Raw genomic sequence first — 16,892 nt, 5'->3', positions numbered from 1 at the left:
GGTCATTTTTGCACACCCTTGTAGTCAAATTTTTACTTTTCGTGCATGCTTGTGGTCTTATTCCATCAGTTCATGGTCACTCTACATGTCTTAGTACTTATTTTGCATCCCACTGTAGTCATTTAGGGTGTATTTGATATTCTTTGGCATCTGTTTGTGATGGTCTTAGGTCACTGCAGCCAATGTCGTGTGAAATGTGTCCTGCATCAGGATCACCTCTGCCCACCTGTCCTGCACAATGCTCGGTCTTTTTGCACAACCAACTGTCATTGTTGCACTTTTCTACTGTCTGGTGTTGCACTGTTTTTGTTCTCCTTCACTGTGCACATGGTTGCAATGATGATAAAGCCACTTGACTTGACTTGCACTCTTCTCCTCTCCATCAGCTCACTCCAACTTGAATCTTCTCATCAGGCCAGTGTGACCTTTGACCTCTGAACAGTGTGTCTGTGGTTCCCAGATGACTCACTCTTTGTTTATATGTTGCGAATGTGGGAGTAGGGGGTGGGGTGGGAGGTGACCTTGGTACTGGCGCACCCACGCCCTCTTCTCCAGGGGAGAGGAGGGAACTTGACCTTTTGTCAATGTGAGTGCGGTGGTTAAGCGCGGTGCTTCCTCACTTTGTTAGAACAGTAATGAGTCAGAGCGCGGCGTTAACGCAGAGAGTGAAGGTGAAACTCAAGAGCCAACCAATTTATTCTGAGCAAACACGAAGTCGAAAACCACCGCAAACAGAGACCAGCAGGTCAGCCAGAGATCGCCGTAACCAGTTTTCCCCGGTGTGACCGCAGCAGCACCTCCTGCAGCTGGAGGCGGCTCCTCTAGCTGCGTTTTCTCAGCTTATTCTTCCTCCAGGTTTCTGAGGTCATCCTCACTGCAGACCCCTCCTCCACCCTTTAATGACCAGATCTTTTCACTTGTTGTTCTTAATGAGTACATATCATTATTATTCCCTCTACCTGATCTTTTCTTTACACTTATTCATATTTATTCATTTTACTTTGCTTTTAATAATATGTTTATATTTCTGTGTATCTTTGTGTGATTTTCAATGATTTATGACTGGAGACTCATTTGGGTCATTTCCTGTTGTTTTTAAATCTGTCATGTGACTGACGTAGCTTTGCATGATTCACAGTCCAGAGTAATCCTTCTTTCTCAGGTCCATGCATCATCAGTGCATCCTGTGTTTGAAACAAGCTGTTTAGCTCTTCTCTCTTTTTCTGATTGGTCATTTTTAGGAAGCCTGCTGAGGGGCAGTACTTGTAAGCTTTAAAAAGAGTTACTACAAACAGATCTGATAGAAAGCTGAGTTCTGGGTCTCGACTGTAAGTGGAAAAGTCTCAAATCGATCACCCTGAGGTGGAGTCTGATTGTTGACTCCATCGATGACCACTTCCTGTTCATTATGACCAACGCACTGATTGGCTCGCTGTGGTTCTACAGTCTGAGACGTGAGTTACCTGAAGAGTCAAAAATGTTTCATTTCCAAGAGCGTACCTGGAGCCTTGACCTCTGATGTGCCTGCTTCAGATCGTCCAATCAGAGTCGAGCTTTCAGAATCCTGCCGAGGGCCTGAGACTGTTGGAGAAGAAACAAGCTGTAAAACTGCAGTTTAAACTAACAAAGACAGAGAGTCAGCTCAGAGACAGTCAATACAAATGATTGTATCCTGGAGGCAGCGGTCCGAGCTGAGACGCCCGCTCCTCCTCCTCTTCCCATAAACTCAGATTAAATCAGAGCTGACGTCCGAGCACAACGAGGGCTCAGAGCAGCAATAATAACAATAATAATAATAAACTGAGGCAGAGAATGAACGACTTTAATGTTTCTCTTCATGACCTCCTGATTTGAGACTCAGTGATGGATTCATGAACTCGTGGCTTTGACTTTGTGCCTCAGATGCTGGAAACAGAAAAACGCAGGCAGCAGCCGTCTCTGTTTTAGCCGGCTATGATCATGCAATAATGTGGCCTGTTTGTGGGGGAGCTGGGAGCTTTGAGAGACGACCGCTGATAAACTTTGAGCGTCACACAAACAGAAGCGAAGAGCAGAGGACGTCCTCCCGCAGATAAACACGGCTGTTCCCACCCGCCAAGAAAATCTGGAACACATTAAGTTCCCGAGCGATACTAAAGCCCGCCTGTTCTTGGAAAAGTAAAAATAGACTCCAGCGGGGGGAAACCAGAACCAGGCGTCCATTCAGAGCAACTCTTAATATGCTCCATCCTCATCTCCTCTATTAAAACGAGTAGTTTATGAATAACCGCGGCTGCTTTCAGGCTCACTGTGGCCGTCGGGATCAAACTCACTAAACATAAATATTAATAAATATGTTTACATCATAAATACAAAAGGATTTCTACCATTGAAAGGACAATAATATAAATAAAACACATTTTCATACGTTATTCCCTGAATATGTTATTCAGGCTGTTTCTGTTCACTTGTTTCTGACTTTGGAACCACATTAAAGTGCAGTGGATAAATGTAATCAGGCTGCTTTTAACCCAAACAAACCAGAGCAGATTTTAGCCAGCGAGTGCAGACCCGGCGCCACCTAAAGGCCAAAACAGGAAGGGCACCAAACATGACAGGAACGCTTAAGGTGGACTTTTAATGGATAACTCTCTGATGTCAGTCTGAGCGTTTGTGCTACAACCTGCGCAACACTGAAGTCTGCTTCACAAAAACATCCTTAACGCGGACTCGAGTGACGGTGATGCTCCTGACTCACCTGTGTCCTCGCAGTTGTGTCCTCCGTGTCCCGGACAGCAGCGCCACAGCAGAGCGGTTACGATCTTCTGCTGCTGCCTGTAAATCGGCCGTGTGGACAGCTTGTACCTGCACACGAACACACACACAAACACACCGTGGTTACCGCTGCTCGGCCTCTATAGAAGCCATCACCTTCAGCAAAGACTGTGTGCGGGTTGACTCCCAAAGTTTAAGGTTTATTCTGACTCTGAACTTTCAGATTCAGGATTTTGACACAGGAAAACATGAGAAATATGAAACATCAAGCTGGACCCAGGTCAGTGAAGGGATAAAACATGCTTTCTACTGTCTACTAAAGTTACACTGAAAACACACATCAAAGTAGTTTGAAGATGATGATTAGTGACAGGAGGCTTTTAGATCTGATGCCACTGTCACCAAGCACTTTGGTGACAGAAGGAAGACAGGATACAGACATGCTGTGAAAGAGAGACAGAGACTAATAACGAGACAGAATAAATGCATGAACGAGTTTTTCAGCGTCACTCTGAGACAGGATATTTCTAACTTTAGAGATGTTGCACAAATGGAAGAAAGCAGTCTTACATATTTGTTTAATATGTGCGTTGAAGGACATGTCCTGGTCAAAAATGACTCCAAGGTTCCTCACAGCGTTACTGGAGGCCAAGGTAATGCCATCCAGAGTAAGAATCTGCTTAGATACCATATTTGTAAGCTTTTCAGGGCCGAGTACAATAACCTCAGTTTGATCTGAATTAAGAAGCAGAAAGTTAGCGGCCATCCAGGTCTTTATGTCTTTAAGACATTCCTGCAGTTTAACTCATTGGTGTGTGTTATCTGGCTTCATGGACAGATAGAGCTGGGTGTCATCTGCATAGCAGTGTAAATGTATGCTATGTCTTCTAATGATGCTGCCTAAGGGAAGCATGTATAGTGTAAACAGAATTGGTCCTAGCACTGAGCCCTGTGGAACTCCATAATTAACCTCAGTGTGTGAAGAGGACTCTCCATTTACATGCACAAACTGGAGTCTGTTAGATAGATATATATCATATCTACATATTAAACAGATTTGGAAGTTACTGAGCAAAGATCAACGCATTTTACACTCACAGTGTTATAGAAACCTCACGATCCCCAATGAGAAAAACTAAAATGATCAACGAATGAGTCACAGTCTTCTTCAGCTGAAGCCACGAACCAAAGACACTCACATGGTCAGGTGACAGTCGGGCGTCCCGCTCGGACATGGACTCTGGGACTTGATGGTGTACTTCTCTGTTCCACACATAACTGCCATCGTTTGCACATGGTTATGCACGAACGGACACCAGTTCCTACACACACACACACACACACACACACACACACACACACACACACACACACACACACACACACACACACACACACACACACACAGACAGAGTCAGGATGTAGTGTGATATGTCCACAGTTTTCCTGCTAAGAAAAAATGTTAGTGCTCCTTTAAGAACAAGAAGAAAGATCACATATTTGTGTGTAACTCGGTCTAACTGCCTCTGCTGTATGTGCACAGACGTGTAGTCGGCTCCTCTTAAAGGCCGGTTGTGAGCCAGGAAAACCCCAGATGTCCACAGCGTTACAGGAAGATGGAAACACACACACAGTTTGTTGTTCTGTATTCCTGTTTGGGGTCAGAGGTCAAAGACTGTGCCCTCTTCTCAGTGGCCACCAACACTCAGCTTCAAGGAAAAGCCCTCTTCCACTCTCTGAAGAGTAATCAACCATGAAAACCACAGAATAAGAATAAAAACGTGAGCCGAGTCCAAAAATGCAGATTTAGTTTATGTTTTTGTTGTGAGACAACGGCGAATGAAATAGTAACACCAGAATAGCTAAAAACTATGTTTTTAGTTATTATGTTAATTTGGCATCCCTTTATGAATATTTTTGCTCCAAGACATTTTTCATGGTTTTTAATTTAGCATCATTTTTTAAATGCTTCTTGTTCCTTTGCAGTTGCCTCGTGTTATCCTGATACCTCTGTAATTATTTTGCATCCCTTTTCTAAATGTCCTCTCTCTTTTCGGTTGTTCTGACGTGGTTTTCATCTCTTTGGGATCTGATCACTAAAGTTTTGATTCTTTTTTTGTTTTTGTGAAAAGACACAAGGCTCGTCTTTGGGTTTGTTTTAATCCCTGATCCCACCTGATGAAGACCCTGGAGCGGCTGGTCCTGGCTCAGCTTCGGCGCCTGGTGAGCTCATCACTGGACCCACTTTAGTTTGCCTACCATTGGCATTGGAGCGGATGATGCCGTCATTCACCTCCTACATCGTTCCCTCTCTCACCTGGAGACCGCTGGAAGCACTGTGAGAATCATGTTCTTTGATTTCTCCAGTGCCTTCAACACTATTCTTCCCTCGGTCCTGAAGGACAAGCTGGAGAACTCTGGAGTGGACCATCATAGAGATGGACCGATCCGATATTACGTATCGGTATCGGTCCGATACTGACCTAAATTACTGGATCGGATATCGGAGAAAAATAAAAAATGTAATCCGATCCATTAAATATCACGAAAGCACCTCGCAAAACTTGCAACACGCCGTAACTCACCTCAGAACGTTAGCACGTCGGAGCAGTATGCATCACGTGATAGAGCGGCTGTGGCATGCGGGACCTGTCGGTGGTCTGGATAGCATTTGGAGCTTCGCTAGCAACCCGGCATTTCATCTCCGACAAAGTTATCCCCGAGAGAAGTAAAGCAAGTGTGTAAGTCCATCTCTGAATGTTTGTAAAGCATTCCTGCGTTAAGCTTACCAAACGATATATGGAGCGACTGCCTCTCCTGCTGCTACTTCAATCATGAAACTGCTTAACGATCAGCTGATCGGCTTTTCTGTCGCGAGTCTGTCTCTCTTGTTTGCTTTTGGCCCACTTTGCACCAGAAAGAGGAAACCAGCGGCTGAACAACAGCAGCACGTTTAAGCTTGATCAGCTGTTGTTAGAATTTATTTAATATTACTTTCTACTCGAGGATCTTTTTCTACGTAGCTGACGCTGGTAACTGTGCAGGGGCGGATCTAGCAAAGTTTAGCCAGGGGGGCCGATAGGGCATGAACAGGGAAAAGGGGGCACAAAGACATACTTTTCTTTCTTATTCTCATTTAAAATGTCAAGCTTTTAATAAATAATTATCTGACTCCCAAAGTTTTAATCTGATGTAAAAGGAATAGAAGTCAATTACTGTATATAGTGACTATTAAGTCTAATATATATACCCTAGTAAGCTATAGTACTTTTTCCTTTGGGAAGGTACCATCTGTGCAGTCTGCAATTTTGTTGAAGAAAGATGTTGAATCTATTTAATATTTCTTGAAAAATAATTGATTTCTGTGCATTTTTTTTTCACACTGCATCAAATTAAGGTTGATTACGTTGATTAAGCATCATGAGGTGGAGCGTGAGGGGTGGTTCCCTATTTTTTATTTATTTATTTTTGTTGTTGCTGGGAGTTGGAACCCTATTAGTTAGGTTGCTTAATATTTACGCTAAGTACTCTTTAAAATACCAGAATAGGGAGGATGGTGTAGGTCTAAGTTTATTAGATTGATCAGTATTGCTGAACTATGAAATATTTTTTTTTTGCATACAGGTATAACAGAATAGCTTTAGTGTAGTTGTTGTTTTAAACTTGAGTATGAACTTATACAAAATGCAGCAAGATATTTAAAAAAAAACAGTTTTGTTGATTAAAAAAACACTATATCGGATTCATATCGGTATCGGCAGATATCCAAATTTATGATATCGGTATCGGACATAAAAAAGTGGTATCGTGCCATCTCTAGACCATCACCTCACTACCTGGATCCTGGACTACCTCACCGACCGACCACAGTATGTGAGGACTCAGGGCTGTGTGTCGGACAGGGTCGTCTGCAGTACGGGGGCCCCACGGGGAACGGTTCTGGCTCCATTCCTCTTCACCATCTACACTGCAGACGTCTCCCACAACTCCACCCAGTGCTTCCTGCAGAAGTTCTCTGATGACTCTGCAATAGTCACCTCATCACTGATGGAGACGACAAGGATACAGAGGACTGACTCAAGGCTTTGTGGACTGGTGCCAGCTGAACTACCTCCAGATCAACGCCAGTAAAACCAAGGAGCTGGTGGTAGACTTCCACAGGCACAAACATCCTCCACTGCAACCACTGAACATCCAAGGTATGAACATCGAGGCTGTGGACAGCTACAGGTACCTTGGTGTTCATCTGAACAACAGACTGGACTGGACTCATAACTCAGACGCCCTCTACAGGAAAGGGCAGAGCAGGCTGTACCTGCTGCGGAGACTCAGGTCGTTTGGAGTGAAGGGCCCACTCCTGAAGACCTTCTATGACTCTGTGGTGGCCTCAGCCTTCCTTTACTCTGTGGTCTGCTGCGGCGGCAGCATCTCTGCCGGGGACAGGAAGAGACTGAACAGGCTGATCCGCAGGGCCAGCTCTGTTCTGTCCTCTGGACCCAGTGGAGGTGGTGAGTGACAGGAGAACGGCGGCTAAGCTGTCATCCCTGTTGGACAACATCTCCCACCCCATGCAGCAGACTGTGACAGCACTGAGCAGCTCCTTCAGTGGGAGACTGCGGCACCCACGGTGTGGGACGGAGAGATTTCACAGGTCTTTCCTTCCCACTGCTGTCAGACTCCACAACATGGTCTCTGTAGATGACCACACATGTGCAGACAGACACACACAAACAAACTGTCTCCCTGATCTGCAATATTACCAAGTGCAGTCTAAGGAGCTTGGAAAGAAAAGTGTCTGGACTTCTTTAAGTTGCTTGAAGACGTTTCACCTCTCATCCGAGAAGCTTCTTAAGTTCTAAGGTCAAATGGTGGAGAGTCCCAGATTTAAACCCTGTGGGAGTTTCCCCCCACAGAGGGACAAAGGACCCCCTAATGCTCCTCTACCTAATCACATGAGCCAAGGTGTGAAACTGGGTGTGGGTCCCAATCAACCAGAGTTTCGGGTGAGTTCATTGTGAAACCTGGCCCCACCCTATCATGTGATTTCCTGAGGTCAGACGGCCCAGGATGTGACTGAGAAAAGATCTCAAAACGAGATTATAGATTACAGACGGTGTCGTAAACCACCGGTCGCTCACAGTGGACATAGATGCTTCTTTTACTCCTCTTTCAAACCGTCTGTCCTTTCTGTCCAAAATGTGAACATTGGCATCCTAAAGGACAAAGGTCAATCTTTCGAGGATGCCAATGTTCACATTTTGGACAGAGAGGACAGACGGTTTGAAAGAGGAGTAAAAGAAGCATCTATGTCCAGTTTAAGTCTAGTTTAAAAGAAAAACGTAATCCTGCTGAGGCTTTCAGTCACGAGTACAGGATGTGTAGAAAGGAGCAGTCACAGCATGAAGCCCGAGAACGGCGTCAGTTTGTGTGACTGCAGAGAGAGAGCGTCCACAGTTTACTGGTCGACTGAACGCTGAAGCAAACAGCTGCTCTGTGTGTGTGTCTGTTTATCTCGGGACTTCCTGTCTGTTGACTCTGGCGAACGGTGGCACCAACAGCTCTCAGAGTTCGTATTTTCACGTTTCACGACCTCGTCTGTGCTCCTGGACGCGAGTCTTAGACAAACACGACTCCCAGTTTTGATGCACGAGGCCTCTGAAGCCTCCACAGTTGCATCCCGGGAGGGGGGGGGTGCATCTTGTAGTGATTTTCCATCATTTTCTCGTAACTTTTACTCGTTTGCGGTTGCCCCCCCCCGCCTGTCAGCCATTGTGCATCCATTCGTAAATGTTCTGATCCTTCCCGTGGCTGTTTCCCTTTAAAGGGCATTTCTTCACTCCTTCATCTTTTAAAGTTCCAGCCTTGTGGTCATTGTGCATCCTCTTTTTAAATGTTTGACATCTCCTTGTGGCTTTTGTGTGTTTCACATTCATGCTGTTCTCCTTTGTGGATCATTTAAATCGATGTCCTCGGGGTCTTCGGGGTTTCTCGTTGCACCTTAAAGAATGTTGAGATAAGGTTTAATTTGATAGGCTAACCTGGTCCATTTTATTTCAGGAGCATGTGACAATCCTCCCCTCTGTAGCTGAACTTTTACTCAACAATCTGTCCTCACAGTGTGAGTAATTCAATACAGGAAGTCTCCCCTCATCCTGCTGCTGAGCCTGAACAACGAAACACACACTTTCAAACAAATAAAGCAGAAACACACACACACCTCGCAGATCGACTCCAGGCTAAACTGAAACACAAATGCATGAGCAAGCTGGAGGAGCAGATTAGGAAGCTTGTGGACTACAATGAGACAACACAGCAACACAAAAGAGTTAACCACAAAGACACAAAAACATCCAAAAACAAAGTAACTGCAAAAAGAGCACAAATCTCTGTAATTGGGGGGAGTGTGGCTCCTCTGTGGGATGCTGGGGGCCCGTCTGTGCTTGCTGCATGCTGGGTCATCGTGTTATTTCCAGGAAACTAAGCTGTTAAACGTCTTTCGTGCACAGGTGAGTGTGAGACAGTGCAACAACATCAGAGAGCAACTCTTTAATCTCCACCTTCAGCTCCATTTGACCCGTCAGACTAAACTCGGGGCTCTGCACCACATCATGCAGGCTAATCTCGTCATTTATCCTGAGAAAACTCCTCAAATGTGCGAGCAGAGCGAGAACCTGCAGGTCTGAGAGTGAAGTGGAAACTCCTCCGACTCATTTCAACACTTTATCTTCACAAACATGAGCCGCTGCAACAAAGTGAAACTAAATGAGGGGATTTTGTTTTTGTTGGATTGCAGAGAAGCTGTTTAGATGGATGTTTGACTCATGCCAGGAATTACTTCAGTGATGAATGACTGTAATTTCCTATAGTTGAGAGCAGACGATATTTTCCTAGAACACATTTCGAAATTTGTGCTTGAACTTGTAGCAGGAGAGCGAAGGATGATGGGAATGAGTGTTCACAGAAGAAATGAGAGATAAAGAGATTTGAGCTCTTTTTACATCTTTTACTCTTCACGTTGTAGACCTTTGAACAACTTTTAGTAACCATCTTGCATCTGTTTATAGAGCTTTTGTGTTTCTTTGTGGTCATTTTGCATCCCTGTGCCCATTCAGCGTCCCTTGGCCTCTGAGTCTGTTCATTTTGGATAATTCTAGTAATTTCTTTAACACTTGTCGTGATCAGACATGATTGTTCCGTTGTGATCATTTAATGTCTGCCAACAATAACACTTGTTGCTCTTGTTACTATTTGGCATCCCTTTGGGATTTTGTGGAAATTATTTTTCTAATCTTTGTACCTATTGTGCACCAATTTAGCAATATTTGGTGTCCCTTTGATCACTTCGCATCCTTGTACCTGTTTAATGTACCTGCATATTAAAGTCATTTTTCTGTCCTTTTTGTGGACATTCTGAATCCCTGTGCCTGTATTTTGGGTCCATTTTCTCCTCCTTTGCACTCATTTTGTATACTATTGTGGTCACTTTGTATATTTATAGTCATTTTACATAATATTAGTGGCTTTTCTTCTGTCATTTTCCTCATAAATCTATTTAGCGTCCGCCTTTGAAGTCACTGTGTGTCGCCACTCTGGACATTTTTGAAATTAAATTTATTTTTCGGTCAACAACAACAACAACAACAGATTATAATTTTACATAAAAGTATTCAACCAAACAGTAACCGAAAAAGGAATAGGCTGAAGCCTTGTGGCTTATAATTATCCTGTCCTTTACCCCCATACGAATAATCAAATCCTTAGCCAAGAAAATAAATAGCATTGATAAATAAGTTACATAACAGTTTGAAAATAAATCAATGATAAATCAAGAAATTAAATCAACACAAAATTATTCATCAAACCAAATTTCTATTACCTTGTATGATACAAATTTTTTAATTCTTCCTGAAAAATGACAAATAAAAACACATCTTCAGTTCATCATTAAGTCCATTCCATAATTTCACTCCCATAACTGACACACATCTATACTTAACATTGGTTCTCACTTTAGGCATTTCAAACACATAAGACCCCATTAAATCATATTTTGCATCTCTTAGTTGAAACATACTTAAAATACAAATTGGAACATTCTTTGTCATCACTCGATATATAATTTCTAAAGTTTTAGAATATATAATGTCCATGAATTTTAACATAGATGATCCTACAAAAGACTGGTTGGTGGACTCCCTATATCCAACTTTATTTATTATTCTAATAGCTCTTTTTTGCAATTTAAATATTGAATCCAAATAGGTTTTCTATGTGTTCCTATTTCCACACAATAGGTCATATAAGGCAAACAAAGGGAAGTATACAATAAATCAAGGCAGTTCTTATTCAAAGAATCTCTTGTTTTATAAAGAATAGAAACAGACTTGGATAATTTCCGTTTCACATGTTCGATGTGGGGCTTCCAACAAAGTTTATCATCAATAATTACTCCTAAAAATTTGTCTCATATACTCTTTCAATTTCAGCATTATTTAAATTCAATTTTACTTTAATATTACTTTTACTACCTCCAAATAACATAAATTTTGTTTTACTTTCACTCAATGATAGTTTATTTAATACAAACCATCTATTTAATTACATGAGTTCTGTTTCCACTGTTTTCCGTAATTTCTTTATGTCCTATCAGCAAACACCACATATTTTAAAGTATCACTGGCTGTACAAATATCATTTATATAAAGTAAAAATAACTTAGGTCCCAAAACAGATCCTTGCAGAACTCCGGAAGTTACTTTTCTAAGTTTAGATTTCATGTTATTAATACTCACATATTGGAACCTATTATTCAAGTAACTATTTAACCAAAATTGTGCAACACCTCTTTACCTTTCACACTTCTGTAAAAGTAACGAATGATCTATCGTATCGAAGGCTTTACGTAAATCAATGAACACCTATTCCGAACTGTTTTTCGTCCACAGCCCGTTGCAATATTTTCAATAAATTCCATCACAGCCAGAGATGTTGAACGGTTTCTTCTGAAGCCATACTGATGATCATTCAATAAATCATATTTATCAATAAAGGAATCTAGTTTGTTTGCAAATAGTTTTTCAAGAATCTTCAAAAACTGAGGCAGTAAAGATACCAATCTGTTTATCACCAGTTTTATATAATGGGATCCCTTTGGTGATTCATCATTCATTCTGGTAATTTATTTCTCATCATTAGACCTGTGGTTAACTTTGGGCCATATTCCATCTCTTTGCACAAACTTTGTCGTTATTTTCTACTATTTCGTTTTCTATTAGCCTTTTCCCTCATTTTGCATCCCGTTTCATGTCTTGCGCATCTCTTTTTTAACAAATGCTCCCATTTCCAGTTACCTGGTGTCTCTTTGTGATCATGTTACACCTTCATAGTATTTTTTTTCCTGTCATTTGGTTTTTATTTTCCATCCTCTTGAGATTTTGTCTCTACTTGTGATCATTTTCCATCTTTCAAGTTATTTTGTGTCTCCATGCAGTTATTAATAATTATTGTTGCATTATTAATAACAGCATTTTGTAATAGTTTTACTCGTTCCTGGCTGTCATCTTATCAGCTTATTAAGCTGTTTGGGTTTTTTTGTCGGCAACAGATGTTACAGTGTGTTTTTGAACTTTTAAGAGGAGCACTGACATGTTCAGTGTGAGTCAGCCTGAAGAGATTTGAGCTTTTCCAACACAAACATCCAGTCAGTGGGTTTAATTTCACTCTGTCAGTCATTTTCTAAGGAGGAGGTGTCACTGTGTTTTAAACATCGTGGACCAAACATCCTCAAATCTGCTCGGCGTCACAGCTGTGGTCTGTCAAACCGCCGCGTTTAGCTGTGTGCGCATTTGTTTTGGTGAGCGTACAAGATCAAGATCTTAGCGTTTCCGAGGAAGAGTCATCCCGAGAGACACGGAGGAAAACAAGCCGAGGCCGCTGAGGTTCCTGCTGCAGGCCGAGAGTTCAGGTTCATATCTGAAGGCTGTTTGTGAAAGAGCCTCGATCTGAATAACGAGGCTGCAGGAGGTCAGGACGGATATGTCATAACACCACACAGAGCTCACTCTCAGCAACGTGAAGTTTGGAAGATGCGAAGGCTTCATCCTGCTGAGATCAGGAGGGTCTGCAGTCAGTTTAATGAAAATGTGGCTGCAGACGGTGCTGGATGAACCGGCGGTGCTCTCCTGAGACTTTGTGCACACTTTAAATAAGCACGATGAATATTAAATTATGCTTTGCACCCATCAGCATGTGCAGCTCAGACATGTGACCGTGGTGGAAGATACAAGCCTGATCTCATCATCTTCAGCCCTTAAACACTTTAAACTTCTCATCCTGCACCATTATTTTTATACCAGATTGACACACCTGCATGATCATCGATTACAGCGCTGACGATGAGGAGGACATGTTATCTGAACGCTGATGACAGTCACCTGGAGGCATGCGCACATAAAGCACACAAAGAGAAAGAATTAAAATATCTGAGCGCGCTCAGTCCATTTTCTCCCGCAGACACATAATTTCAAAATTCTATAACAAGAGGGCAGCCGAAAAGCACAGCATGCATCTACACCCAGCACTGTGCAACAGTCTTCCCATGTAAACACATGGAGCAGTTTAGCTTGGAAGTAAATATTTGATATGACCAAGATTCAAAAAACATCTCTCAGGTGTGAGGACTGGACTGAAAATGGGTGAAAAAGCAGCCAATGTCCAAAGAAGAACTTTGGAAGAGCTTCAGGAAGCCGGAGAACTGAGACGGGAAGGAAGTCCGAGTTCTTGGAAGTAAACTGTCAAGAAATGAGAGCCAGCTCAAGACTTTTGCACAGTGTAGTATCTTGTTCAAATAACGTCAAAGGGTTAAAGAAAAAGAAGAAAAAACAGAGAGCTCACTTTGTTAAGAGAAAATATAAATAAAAAAACTGAATAAAATACAATAAAGTGTTTATTTCAAGGTCTGAATGTTCCTGCAGCACGTCTGCAGTTTCGAGCTGATCTTTTTTAAAGGACCTGAAAACGTCGGCAGCCTCGACATGAAGGAATCAAAAACTATCCGTTCACCTTTGACCTCTGATGAAAATGTACACAGTCAGCCGCCCTCCGACTCCGTGAGGAAAGGAGCTGTTATCGTTACAGCACAAAGAGCTCCGCCTGTGTGATTAAAGCAGCGTTGTGGTGATGGGGGCTGATGGGGGCACTTAAAGAGCTAATAGAGGGTTGTTTTGCTGAGAGCCCGGGGGATCGTTTTATCTGGGAATCTGTACGATGGATGTGGGTCGGAATAATGACCGAGGCCTCTGAGCATACTCCAAAAACAAAAAAAAGTCACCCTTTTGGAGATTTAATCCTCTTATTTAGTCTGTCAGTCTCAGCTCCAACAAACACGTTCCACATCTCAGCGTCCACTCCACTTAAGACATCATGAAATGTGACTGAAGGAAAAACAAACACTGTAAGATAATCCTCACTGTCAGAGAGTCCTCCCTTATATAACTGTTGTCTTTTAGAAAATACTCTAAAAGTGAACGCAAAGGCATTTCAAACGAGACACAAAACTACCAACAGGGGGATGCTAAATGGCCCCAAGAAAGTTGTAAAATCACTGAAAAGCTGCTTAAATGTGCACACAAGAAAGAAAATCTACAAATTCAAAAACAAACCAAGTAAAATAATGATAAAATGTCACAGTTACTCCAAAAGGACCTGGAAGTACAGCCAAATGTGTAAAATGAAGAAGGGGAGACAAAATGAGCATAAAAGAGGAAAAATGTCAAGTTAACAAAAAGTCAAGCAGACATGAAGTAACATCGCAACAGAAGAAATGAATGAATGTCAAAGAGGTGATTCAAAATAATTAAACTGAACCCATAAAATGACCTTAAATACAAGTGCTGCAAAAGGATCAAGTGAATCTATAAAATGGCCTCAAAGAGAAGCCAAACCAAACGGGACACAAAATGTTCACAAAATGGGAAGAAAACAAACAAACAACAAAATCAGGACAGGGAGGCATAAATAAGAAAACTACCACACATCAGATGGATGCAAAGACACCAGATTCACAAGCAAAGTAAAAGAGGGATGCAAAATGATGACAAAGCCATTAGAAACCAAAGTGCTGACATGCAGAATTAGACAGGAGATGTTTACTCAAGTCCAAAGATACGAGAGATTAATGTGTTCACAGACCCCGTCTCATATCTGAACTACACTTTGTTGGTGGGACTCTGAATAAAGGACTTCTTTCACCATCAGCTGGAGCACAGGCTTTAAGGGGACATGAATCATGCATGTGTTTGCAGCCTGTTAAAATTATGCTGGCATGACAGAGTCAACAGGGCAAAGCTGTTTCTCAACTTTACACCTATCACAAAGAGCCGATGAAGAGGAGGCCCTGCACGTGAAGAAGATGCAGATCAGCGTGTGAGGTCCAGAGCGGTGAGCGTGTCTGAACATGCCGACAAAACAAACTGCAGAACAGCCACAAAGTCAAAGACAAAGAGCTTCTCCTTGCAAACTTAGCGTGCTCACTGTGAGTCCACAGCCCTAACCAAAGATTATCTTAAGCTTCATCTGAATCAGAGGACGCCTCTTCCAAAGTCACAGCCTTCAGTGCCACAGCCGCTCTCATTGTTCCTGATGTTCCACAGGAAGCAAGAGCAGGAAATGTTATCCCAACCAGACGTCTTATTTCTGAGCACATCGACACAAACGCTGATTCAAGCCTCGCGCTAACGTGTTGTGACCCAACACCAAAGAGAGGTGGATTTATTCTACCCTAGAACGGGATGCAAAATTACCACACAAACTCAAAATAAACAAAATGATATGTTACAAAAACAACAGGGGATGCAAAATGAGCACAAAGTGGTGCAACTCACAAATAAGGGGGTTGCAAAATAAAGATTAAACCATGAAGGAGTAGAAATGAACAGATGTTCCAGAACTATGAAAACAAAAAGCAGAAATGCCAAATAAATAATAGGATCCAAAATAATCAAAAAAAAACTTCACAGCAACAAAAAGTTTCACTGAAACAAAAAAAAAACATTTTTTCTATGAAATTATTTTTCTTTTGCAGAGTGAGGAGGCAGTGGTTTGTGGACTCACCCGGATCGGGCCGGATTGCTCCCCGTCTCTCCCAGTGGGCTGGTCTCGGTCGTCCTGGGGTGAAGGGGGAGCACTCCTCCTCCTCCTCCTCCTCCTCCTCCCAGCTCCCCTTCCTCCTCCTCCACCTCGGGGTCTCGTGCTCTCACCTCGCAGTGAGCGCTCACCAATAATCCCAGCACCAGCACCAGTTCTCCCACTGCCGTCATGTCTGCATCTGTGTGGCTCACGCGCCAGCCGGTTTTAAACAGCTGGAGGAGAGAGAAGGAGGGGGGGGAGGGAGGAGGTCACGCCTCCTGTTTCCTCTGCAGGAGGAAAGGGTTTAGTCACGTTTCCCCTCCTCCTCCGACCGGCTCCAGCTCTGTGTTTATAACGGATCAATAAATGTGATCGACACTCTTTCATGCAGAGACATTTTCAGTTCATTTAATGTTTTCTGAACATTTTTTTGCCCTTTTCTTTTTGTGAGTGAAAAGCTTTCTGCATTTGTAGCATTTTGGATTTATTTACCTGCTTTATTAAATACTTTGAGGTACTTTATGTCTTTGAGCCGCTCGATAAAAGGCTTCAGTGGGCGTTGTGCCTGTTGTTGCTGCTCTCTGTGTGAACACAGTACGGACAGTTTCACCTCCTTGTTGACTCCATTAAGATTCCTTCACTGACTCAGGGTCTGTGCTTGTGCAGAGTGATAAGAGGAGGGGAAATCCACCCGCCTCCTTCCTTTCTGTTTGTGCTGCAGCTGCTGTGAGTGTTCGACCTGAACGTGAGGACATTTTCTTTGAGCAGCTCCTTCAGGCCAAAGATTTTCATTTTTATCCAGACTGAAGCCGAACGTCCCTTCGTCTCTGTCCTGGTCTGTTTAAAACTTTGCTCCTCTTAAACTTTAGTTTGTGTGCAGTACCCAGCTGTGGCAGCAGAGGTCGCTGTTCCTGCAGCAGGACACAGGGCACTGCTGTGCACCTGTTTTATGCACATTTTTAGACAAAACTAAAATACAGAGAAATTTAAAATAATTAAAGTCTTGATCTTGG

The 16,892-nt window shown here is 42.7% G+C and overlaps 1 protein-coding gene across 2 annotated transcripts in view; it reads right to left on the bottom strand.

The window, feature by feature from the left end:
• The window catches only part of mmrn2a (multimerin 2a), a 29,218-nt gene extending 13,133 nt beyond the window's left edge, over positions 1-16,085 (bottom strand). For both annotated transcript variants that reach the window (XM_085296027.1, XM_085296028.1), the window contains exons 1-4: positions 15,865-16,085; positions 3,954-4,076; positions 2,738-2,844; positions 1,501-1,581 (exon numbers count right to left, since the gene is read on the bottom strand). In XM_085296027.1, the coding sequence (XP_085152153.1) occupies positions 1,501-1,581; positions 2,738-2,844; positions 3,954-4,076; positions 15,865-16,070 (517 nt within the window). In that variant the 5' untranslated portion in view covers positions 16,071-16,085. The remainder of the gene's footprint in view (positions 1-1,500; positions 1,582-2,737; positions 2,845-3,953; positions 4,077-15,864) is intronic.
• Positions 16,086-16,892: the final 807 nt, after the last annotated feature.

This window comes from Mchenga conophoros, linkage group LG13 (assembly GCF_057382185.1).
Source record: "Mchenga conophoros isolate Kocher_MC1m ecotype Shallow Benthic linkage group LG13, M_conophoros_male_GT1.1, whole genome shotgun sequence".
Taxonomy (NCBI): Eukaryota; Metazoa; Chordata; class Actinopteri; order Cichliformes; family Cichlidae; genus Mchenga; species Mchenga conophoros.
Note: the sequence above shows the minus strand (reverse complement) of the source record. Positions and strands in the feature narration are given on the sequence as shown.